At 47.1% G+C, this 11,510-nt stretch overlaps 1 protein-coding gene across 1 annotated transcript in view; it reads right to left on the reverse strand.

Annotated features, from left to right (window-relative positions):
- The window catches only part of LOC311236478 (metal transporter CNNM4), a gene marked incomplete at its 3' end in the record, with an annotated part of 49,173 nt that extends 37,893 nt beyond the window's left edge, over positions 1 to 11,280 (reverse strand). Inside the window, exons 1-4 of the mRNA XM_084324156.1 lie at positions 10,724 to 11,280; positions 9,043 to 9,280; positions 6,277 to 6,600; positions 4,073 to 4,440 (exon numbers count right to left, since the gene is read on the reverse strand). Of these exons, the coding sequence (XP_084180282.1) occupies positions 4,073 to 4,440; positions 6,277 to 6,600; positions 9,043 to 9,280; positions 10,724 to 11,259 (1,466 nt within the window). The 5' untranslated portion in view covers positions 11,260 to 11,280. The remainder of the gene's footprint in view (positions 1 to 4,072; positions 4,441 to 6,276; positions 6,601 to 9,042; positions 9,281 to 10,723) is intronic.
- Positions 11,281 to 11,510: the final 230 nt, after the last annotated feature.

The raw sequence follows: 11,510 nt of genomic DNA on the forward strand, positions 1-11,510 counted from the left end.
TATTTTTTTTAATTTTTTTTTTTTTTTTTGCATGTTTTGGCCTTAAATAGTTTCAAAATATCAGTCATTTCTGAAAATAAGTTACAAAAGTAAAAGAATTATGCGTTTTGGAAAATAGCTCTTTATTTGATTATCATAAAAAAGTGTTTTTTTATACAGAGATATCGACATCGGTAAATATCGGTATCGGCCAGAACAGCAATATTAATATCGGTTATCGGTATCGGCCACAATTTTCACATCGGTGCATCACTACATCTGCTCATTGAAATGCATTTATAATGAGCGAAGACAATAAAGGTGTGAAATTAATGAGGTGAATACAGTGTTCAGACGGTCGGACCTTCACAGGATGACTAAATGAGGCATAATGATTTTACTACAACGAATGTTATAATAAAAGCCTTTCCATACATCTGTCTGATTGAAAACTTTATTAACAGACCGCGGAATGGGCATATCTCAGCACGGGCTGAGATATGAACGAGTAACGTGTGGACAGATTGACGCGACACAATCCTCTTGGGCAAAACATCACGATATCCACGATACGTTGAAAAAGTGTATCGTTAATGAACTGTACCCGATATTTATATAATATCGTCATATCGCCCAGCCCTAGGTCAGAGGTTAGAGGTCAGAGGTTAGTCCACCAGACAGATAAACTCTGCATGTAGGAAGGTGTTCTGCAGGATGTCAGATCAGAGGTTAGAGGTCAGAGGTTAGTCCACCAGACAGATAAACTCTGCATGTAGGAAGGTGTTCTGCAGGATGTCAGATCAGAGGTTAGAGGTCAGAGGTCAGTCCACACACAGTTTGGAGACACTGGACACCGTGGATTCATGCGGTTTGGTTGATAAACATTGGAAAGACGACCGCGATCAATATTTGGAAAGGCGATCAGGAATTGGAATATTCTTTTTGCAGTACATGAGATATGAGGTAAGGACTCTATGTTACCAATCTTGGGTTGATCCGATGTTTTTTCCCGCAGCGAACACAACGTGTCTGTGTGTGTCTGCCATTGGCTGCGACCAAAGCATGCATGGAGGGGCGACTTTTCCTCCCCCGCTTCCGTGCGTGCATGATGAAACATAATACCGATAATCTAGCGTTTATTTCAGAACGATTCATAAATCGAGCGACAAATGGCACGATTTCTAAGGAAATGCGTTGAAGCGCCGTTTGCTGGAGTTTATTGGGATTCGACAGGATCACTCTAAAACTATACTCATATTCACCACGGTATAAAACGGAAATGTATGTATGAAAAAAGTATCTGTTTATTAGATCCATAGCTATAACATTTAATATAGTTTTTAGCCCTGCAAACACCGCACCCACCCCTATTATTTAAAGCGATGGCCTTCTTACCACAAGGTAAACAGCGACCTCTAGTAGGCACTCAATGAGTTAACCACCAAAACGTACACAGACTACAACATATGACGTATATCATACCAGTTAGGGTACCTTGTGTATACGGTTTACTTTTACTCTTACTCATAGTATATTCAGATTACAACTCTTGATTGCCATTGCCGATATCTATTCTAACGTACAATATAACCAATAATACAAACCCTCATCTGCACCTTTTTTGTTTGTTTATTTTTCTCATATTTTTCGATTCAGATACAATTTTATTGCCTATATTTATGTCTTTCTGCTATTACCCTGCCCATACCTGTACCTCCCCTCCCCCACGCTGCTATGACACCCGAATTTCCCCAAGAAGCGGATCAATAAAGGAACACCATATCTTCCCATATTGATCTCGTATCGGCTGTGATCACTGCCGGCGTCTCCAGGTGTTATTGTGATGATGTCACAGCTTGGCCACATGTGTTATTGTGATGTCAGAGGGGCCGCTGAAGGCTGGCCGAGGATTAACCACCAAGTATCGGGGTCCGGGCCTCAACCGCAAATAAAGAACGGGCTTCAGATGACTTGACTGGACAACAAAAACAAAAACAAAAAGGTAAATGGCTGCATTTATATATAGCAGCTTTTATCCAAAGTGCTTTACAATTTGTTCCTCACATTTTTACCCGTTCACTCACACGTTCACACACCGACGGCGGAGGTAACCATGCAAGGTGCCGACCTGCTCATCGGGAGCAATTAGGGGTTAAGTGTCTTGCTCATTAAGGACACAATCGACACGCTGCCCGGGAGGAGTGGGAATCGAACCGGGAACCTCCTGGGATTACCAGACGACTGCTCTACCTCCCGAGCCACTGTCGCAACAACAACAACAACAACAGCAGCTGTGATCGTTGGTAAATTCCCAGCTTGATAACATTAGCAGCACTACGTACTAATGGAGCTACTGGGGCAGAAGCGTGCAGCGGTCAGGACAGCTGACCACAGACACAGGATATCTGACCACAGACACAGGACATCTGACCACAGACACAGGACAGCTGACCACAGACACAGGACAGCTGACCACAGACACAGGACAGCTGACCACAGACACAGGATATCTGACCACAGACACAGGACATCTGACCACAGACACAGGACAGCTGACCACAGACACAGGACCGCTGACCACAGACACAGGACAGCTGACCACAGACACAGGACAGCTGACCACAGACACAGGACAGCTGACCACAGACACAGACAGCTGACCACAGACACAGGACAGCTGACCACAGACACAGACAGCTGACCACAGACACAGGACAGCTGACCACAGACACAGGACAGCTGACCACAGACACAGGACAGCTGACCACAGACAGCTGACCACGGACACAGACAGCTGACCACAGACACAGACAGCTGACCACAGACACAGACAGCTGACCACAGACACACAGACAGCTGACCACAGACACAGACAGCTGACCACAGACACACAGACAGCTGACCACAGACACAGGACAGCTGACCAGACACAGCTGACCACAGACAGCTGACCACAGACACAGACAGCTGACCACAGACACAGAGGACCGGGAATGGACGACGTGTGAAACATGGCGTGACAGATTTGTTTTGCTCTGCGTGTGAAAAGCGAAGACCAGATGTTCCACTCATCAATAATAACCTCATCAATAATACACAGCCTACTCTACCATATCAACGTTGTGCGTTTATCATCAATAACCTCATCAATAATACACAGCCCACTCCACCACATCAACGTGCACTTATCCGACTGTACAAACATTAACACTGCGGACTGGACTACTGCAGCTCTCTCTCTCTCTCTCTCCCTCCCTCCCTCCCTCCCTCTCCCTCCCTCCCTCCCTCTCTCCCTCCCTCTCTCTCTCTCTCCCTCCCTCCCTCCCTCCCTCCCTCTCTCTCTCTCTCTCTCTCTCCCTCCCTCCCTCCCTCCCTCTCTCTCACACACACACACAGTCTGTGAGTGGACCAGGCACGCCTTTCTTTCTTGAACTCCTCCAACATGGCATCTCTCTCTCTCTCCCTCCCTCTCTCTCCCTCTCTCCCCCTCCCTCTCTCTCTCCCTCCCTCTAACTATATCTCTCTCCCTCTCTCCCTCCCTCCCTCTCCTGCTCGATATCTCTCTCCCCCTCTCCCCTCCCCCTCCCACTCTATATTTCTCTCCCTCTTCCTCTCTCTCTCTCCCTCCCTCCCTCTCTCCCTCCCTCTCTCTCTCTCTCCCTCCCTCCCTCTCTCTCCAGCATGATATCTCTCTCTGTCTCACACACACACACCTTTCTTGAACTCCTCCAACATAGCGTCCAGCATGATCTGTCTCTCTCTCTCTCTCTCTCACACACACACGACAACACACCTTTCTTGAACTCCTCCAGCATGGCGTCCAGCATGATCTGTCTCTCTCACTCACACACACACACACACACACACACACACACACACACACACACACACACACACACACACACACACACACACACACACACACACACACACACACACACACACACACACACACACACACACACACACACACACACACACACACACACACACACACACACACACACACACACACACACACACACACACACACACACACACACACACACACACACACACACACACACACACACACACACACACACACACACACACACCTTTCTTGAACTCCTCCAGCATGGCGTCCAGCTTGGTGTCGTGGAACACGAAGTGCACCGGGTGGTTGTAGAACTTGGTGATGGTCCTCAGCGTGGTGCAGTCGTCGGGGTCCACGAACGCCAGGTCCTTGACGTAGAGCACGTCCACGATGTTGGAGCGCTCGTCGTCGAACACGGGGATGCGCGTGTAGCCGCTCTCCATGATCTCCGACATGGTGTCGAAGTCGAGGACGGCGTCGGCGCCGATCATGAAGCAGTTGAGCAGCGGCGTCATGACGCCCTCCACCGACTTGTTGCGCAGCTCCAGTGCCCCCTGGATCATGTTCAGCTCCTCCTTCACCAGGTCGTTGTACGGCTCCGTCACCTGGGTGATTTGATTTGATTGAATTGATTGATTACCCTTTCACTGCCACACGACAGCCGATTATAACCCTTTCACTGTGACAATACAGAAGGTTAGCCCTTTACTATCACACAACCGATGGCGATGCTCCACCATTAGCATCATTAGCTCCGCATCGGCGGAGCTAATGATGCTAATGGTGGAGCATCGCCGTCGGTTGTGTGATAGTAAAGGGTTAAACCTTCTGTCGTGTGACAGTGAAAGGGTTAACAGCAGCTCGCAGAATGGGGTACAATTACAGTACGGCTCAATTACACACAATTGTTAATAACCCTTTCACTGCCGCGCACTACTACCCAAACGGTTAACCCTTTCACTGCGACAATACACAGAAGGTTAATAACCCTTTCACTGCCACACGACAGCCGGTTCAAACGTTCGAACCTTCGTTCATTACGTTGGCATTCGAATTCTAAATTAAAATGTTTTATTTTTTATTAAAAAACTTTTTTTTTTTTCTGTTTTTTCTTCACAGTTGCAGATAATGACAATGATTAGTAGGGATGTTCGATGTTGTTTTTTTTTACCGATATTGATATACCAATATTGTCCAACTTTCAGAGCCCTTGCTTAACCTTGATTTACCTGTTGAATGCCCACCATCCACTTCAATGTTAGCGTTAAAAACGCCTAATCAATCTATGTTTTAAATGATGGCTATGTGTCTAATCTGCCCGTCGCTTATCAATGACTCGTTTGCAGTCAACATTGTCGACGCGGATTCTTTTTTTATCGGTTCATTTTCGTTTGATAGCATTTTGAAAAGCCCTCGTTTTCAAGGAAAATATAAAGATTCCGTGATAAAAGACATTTACTGGAATATTCTAGAATACACAAAAACATTGTAATTTTTCGGCCTATTTATGAATCGTTTTCAAATAAACGCTAGATTATCGATAGTATATGTGTACGTATGAACGCTATAGAGGCATTCTAATTCTAAATCAACATACATTTTTAATTTTTTTATAAAAAAAAAAGAAAAAGAAAAATGCATTCGTTGTTTTTTCTTCACAGTTGCAGATAATGAGATAATGATTAGTAGGGATGTTCGATGTTGGCTTTTTTACCGATATTGATATACCGATATTGTCCAACTCTTAATTTCAACCGATACCGATATATGCAGGGTCCCGTCCCGCCCCCTCCCCAAAAACTGAATAATTTCAGGTAATTAACATTACATATCTCTTGTCGTGGAATTAACACAACATTATACATACTTTTGACAATAAATAAAATCAGAATTTGTTCTTACTTGCTTGCCTGAGTAAATAAAGGTTAAATAAATGTAAAAAGAAAAAAAACAATAATAATTTGAAAAACCGATACAGATTATTTCCGATATCACATTCTAATGCCAATATCGTCCGATAATATCGGACATCCCTAACGATTATATATTGTTACAATTATATTGTTATTATTGTTATTGTTATATATTATTATGTACACAGTATATGCATGTGTATGTTTGTATTAACACGAATCTTTTGAATGTATTCTGGTATTTTATAATATGCATATTTTTGTATTTTTGTATTTTTGTATGTTTGATTTTATAAAACAGGGGAAGTTCTTGATAAGCCTCTAGGCTTCTAACTTCTCCTTCACAATCGTTATAACTTATTATGTATTGTTTTTACTTCTGTTTAACTGTGTTAATAAACAAACAAACAAACAAACAAACAAACAAACACCCCTAACGACTAGTCTACACCAGTATGAGCGGCGGCCTCACCTTCTCCATGCCCACTCACCTTCAGCATGCCCACCAGCTTCTCCATGCCCACTCACCTTCAGCATGCCCACCAGCTTCTCCCGGTTGTACACCGTGCCGATCTCCTGGCCCAGCACCACGTCCAGCAGCTTGCTGACGGGGAACGACACGGGGAAGGTCAGCAGCATGAAGAACTTGGTGACCATGATGGTGTTGGCGCCCACCGCCAGGCCGTGGCGCGAGCACAGCGCCTGGGGCACGATCTCGCCGAAGATCACGATGCCCACGGTGGAGGCCACCACGGCGCCCAGGCCGGAGCCGATCAGGTCGTCCAGCAGGATGGTCAGCGTGGTGTTGACCAGCACGTTGCCCAGGAGCAGCGAGCACAGCAGGTAGTTGCCCTGGATCCATCCATCCATTGATTGATCGATTGATTGAATGAAAATTGTATTAACAGATTTGCAGAATAGGTAACAATATACAGTACAGCTCAATACACACCCTTTCACTGCTGCACTACACAGACGGTTAACCCTTTCACTGCTGCACTACACAGAAGGTTAACCCTTTCACTGCTGCACCACACAGAAGGTTAACCCTTTCACTGCTGCACCACACAGAAGGTTAACCCTTTCACTGCTGCACTACACAGAAGGTTAACCCTTTCACTGCTGCACCACACAGAAGGTTAACCCTTTCACTGCTGCACTACACAGAAGGTTAACCCTTTCACTGCTGCACTACACAGAAGGTTAACCCTTTCACTGCTGCACTACACAGAAGGTTAACCCTTTCACCCTTTCACTGCTGCACTACACAGAAGGTTAACCCTTTCACTGCTGCACTACACAGACGGTTAACCCTTTCACTGCTGCACTACACAGAAGGTTAACCCTTTCACTGCTGCACTACACAGACGGTTAACCCTTTCACTGCTGCACTACACAGACGGTTAACCCTTTCACTGCTGCACTACACAGACGGTTAACCCTTTCACTGCTGCACTACACAGAGGGTTAACCCTTTCACTGCTGCACTACACAGAAGGTTAACCCTTTCACTGCTGCACTACACAGAGGGTTAACCCTTTCACTGCTGCACTACACAGAAGGTTAACCCTTTCACTGCTGCACTACACAGAAGGTTAACCCTTTCACTGCTGCACTACACAGAAGGTTAACCCTTTCACTGCTGCACTACACAGAGGGTTAACCCTTTCACTGCTGCACTACACAGAAGGTTAACCCTTTCACTGCGACAATACACAGAAGGTTAACCCTTTCACTGCGACAATACACAGAAGGTTAACCCTTTCACTGCCACACGACAGCAGGTTAACCCCTTGCACTGCCACACGACAGCAGGTTAACCCTTTCACTGCCACACTACAGAAGGTTAACCCTTTACTATCACACTACTAAACGGTTAACCCTTTCACCGCCGCACTACCAAAACTGTTAACCCTTTCACTGCCACACGACAGCAGGTTAAAACCCTTTCACTGCCACACAACAGCAGGTTAACCCTTTCACCCTTTCACCGCCAGACGACAGCAGGTTAACCCTTTCACTGCCACACGACATAAGGTTAACCCTTTCACTACCACACTACAGAAGGTTGATTGATTGATTGATTGAAAACTTTATTAACAGATTGCAGAATGAGTACAGTACAGTACGGCTCAATACATACAATTGTTAAGGGGATGCAGACCAGAGAAAGACTTTCGTCTTGTTTCCATCAGGGTCCCCCATTTTCAATTCATCATACATTAACCCTTGCACTGCCACACGACAGCAGGTTAACCCTTTCACTGCCACACTACCGACGGTTAACCTTCTGTAGTGTGGCAGTGAAAGGGTTAAGGGGATGCAGACCAGAGAAAGACTTTCGTCTTGTTTACATCAGGGTCCCCGCCATTTTTTTTATCCACTTTCTCTCCTCTTTTTCTATTTTTCTCCCATCCCAATTTAGCCGTGCCAATTCTCCCCTCCCGTCTTGAACGTTGCTCGCATGTGCCCCCCACTGGTCGGTCATAGGGAGGATAGAAGCCTTGCATCACGTGTCCCCTCCGATACACGAGGAGGCAGCCTGTCACATCTTTCCATCTGCCAGCGCGGACTCTCATTTGGCGAGGAGTAACGTGTGGGAGGCTCACACTACCCCCGCAATTTCCTGTCTCTGCTGTGCAGGCGCCCTGACCGACCTGTAGGAGTCGCTGTTTACAACGTCCAGATTACCACTAGGGATGAGTACCTTTCACATTTGAACCAATACGGTACCGGTACCTGTGAATCGATACCGGTACCCAGCGGTACCTTTTTTCTGTACTTTAGTCTCAAAGTACAGAAAAGTCGTGAAAAAAATATCCAAACTTCAAATAACTACACTTTCGACCGTTTTCAGCTTGCCATTGCCCAGACTGCTTTGTTGTTGAATCAAGTAAAATCCTAGGTACGTGTATATTGTGCGTGTGAACGTTGACAAAAAAATTGAAAAAAGTGTAAAAAAAATAAATAATTTTTTTTTTTTGCATCTCACGTAAATAGATACTCGGTAGTACCGACGTGTTTCGGTAAGTACCTTTAAAAGTACCGAATTCGGTACCCATCCCTAATTACCCACCCATCGACTTCCCACCCGCTAACTCTGCCAATCGAGTCAGTATGATGGACAGCCGGATTCGATACCGGGGTGTCTCTCGCGTTGGTGACGAGCGCAATGTCCGCTGCGCCACCCAGCCGCCCTAGGGTCCCCCCCCCCCCCCCATTTTCAATTCATAACATAATCGCTCACCTTGCTGCGGATGACATATAACTATATATATATATAACATAACTCACCTTGCTGCGGATGGGCTCGATCTTGGCGGCGTAGCCCTTCTCCTTGTCCGTGCCGCAGCTCTGCACGATGCGCAGCTCCATGGGGTCCAGCGCCATCAGGCCCAGGTTGAGGCCGCTGAACATGCCGGACAGGACCAGCAGGCAGCAGATGAGGATGAGCTGGAACCACAGCGGCAGGAAAGACTTCTTCTCCTCCACCACCAGGATCCGGCCGTCGCTCTCCGCGTGCAGCGTCCACCTGCGATTGATTGAAAATGTTATTTTAATTTTAATTTGTCTATTTTTTTCTCTCACTTTTTTCTGTATTTTTCTCCCGTCCCAATTTGGTCGTTATGCCAATTCCCTTCCTGGTCGTTGCGCGCATTGCCCCACTGTCGGCCTGGGGAGGGTGTAGAACTACCACATGTCTTCCTCCGATACATGTGGAGTCAGCCAGCCGCTTCTTTTCACCTGACAGCGAGGAGGAACGTAACGCGTGCGGAGGTTCAAGCTATTTCCCCCCCGCTCCCCTCCCCTCCCTGCTGAACAGGCGCCCCCAAACCGACCAGTAGGAGTCGCTGTTTACAACGACCAGGACACATATACCCTGCCGGCTTCCCACCCGCTAACACCGCCAATCGTGTTAGTATGGACGACTGACCAAGCCGGAGGTACCGCTGACAGCTGGATTCTATCCCAGAGTCTCTGCGGTGGTAGGCGATTATCGATTACTACGATCGGCTAAAAAAAAACGATGGCTCAATACCGCCGCCTGGTGGATGGTCGGGCGAGTTACACTGGTAAACAGGATATGGGGGCTGTGCGTCTATTAAATTCATCCGGCCGTCAGATATTGTTGCATGACTCCCGACAGACACAATGTACATAATGGATCGCTTTATAAACTTAATAATCGATATGATTTCGGCGTTTATTGCGACATACAAACAGGAAATGGACCTAGGCGATCGGCGTCGTATACCTGGGATCTTTCACCGCCAGTCTCATTGACGTCAACGTTATTTTCAGCCCAATTGTTTATTCTTTTCACTGCAAACCGATCCGATCAATATATCACCCATACTACATAAAGCATTTTCTGACAATCACGGAATTATAAACGACCCCTCCCCCTTTCATCCGCGCATGATGACGCATAACGTATAGGATCAGAATACAGTTGAATTTTTTAATATAGCGTGTATCGGGAATAAACGGCAGTTGATAATCTATATATGCGTTTATGCCTGTAACTCACGTTCTATGAATTACTGCAGAAAACGATAAAAACATACTTACTTATATTCTAGAAGGTATTTTTGGAAGAATCTATGAATGAAAAAGTATAACGTTCCCACATCCTGAATGATAGATAATCGATGTTGAATGGGCCATAGAAGTAATGTCAATTTAGCAATACAATTTAAAAAGTTATAGCCCTGCAAAGAAGGTGAACATCTCCATAGACTTACAGTGCTGGCAGTGAGGCTGCATTGATGGATAGAACCAGTGGCAGGGAATGTGTTAATAAGGGGATGCAGACCAGAGAAAGACTTTCGTCTTGTTTACATCAGGGTCCCGTTTTCAATTCATCATAACATACATGACATACAGATAGACAGTACTGCTACATCTATACATTTATGATGACATACCAGATCTACAAATATATTACAGTAGTGTTTATGTTTATATGAGATACCTGCTGCTGCCGCCCCCCGGCGCGGCGGCGTCGCGCACACACAGCGCGTACTGCTTGCGCGGCTCGCTCTTCCGCAGCGGCTTGACGTTGATGCTGAGGAGCCCCGTGGTGCCGCCGCGACCCCCCGCGCTGACGTTCATGAAGGTCCCGATGGTGAAGTCTTTGGTGAACTCGGTGCAAGTCCTGTTATTCTGTTCTGTGTCATCATACCCATCCTCTTCTTCTTCCTCCTCCTCCTCCTCCTCCTCCGCCAGCTCCGTGAAGCGGACCTGCGTCCAGCTGTCGGACCGGAGCCGCAGCCCGTAGAACCGGAGCAGCACCGCGCTCTCCTCCGACACCTGGATGACGCCGCGCTCCGTGACGCCGCACGGCTTGTCGCTCCTCTCCAGCCGCATGCCGAGCACCACCGCCGCGCTCGCGCTCCCGCTCCCGGTCCCGTCTCCTCCTCCACCTCCTCCTCTTCCTCCGCAGACGCTCCACAGGAAGACGGTGAAAGTTAGAACATACCCGTGCTGCCCGCTCCATTCTGTCGCCATGTTTGTTTCACTCTTTTTTGGCGACCTGGTCGGTGGGTGAGCTGCCGTGACGTCACTTACTCATGTCGCTCTACTCTGAGGCTCCGCCCACCCCCCCCCCCCCCCGCCCCCCTATGGTCACCGCCTACCGGACAGCGACAGGTACACACACACACACACACACACACACACACACACACAGTGTCACACACACACACGCAGGCACACACACACACACACACACACACACACACAGTGTCACACACACACAC

This window comes from Notolepis coatsorum (assembly GCF_963971535.1).
Source record: "Notolepis coatsorum genome assembly, chromosome: 11".
Classification (NCBI taxonomy): domain Eukaryota; kingdom Metazoa; phylum Chordata; class Actinopteri; order Aulopiformes; family Paralepididae; genus Notolepis; species Notolepis coatsorum.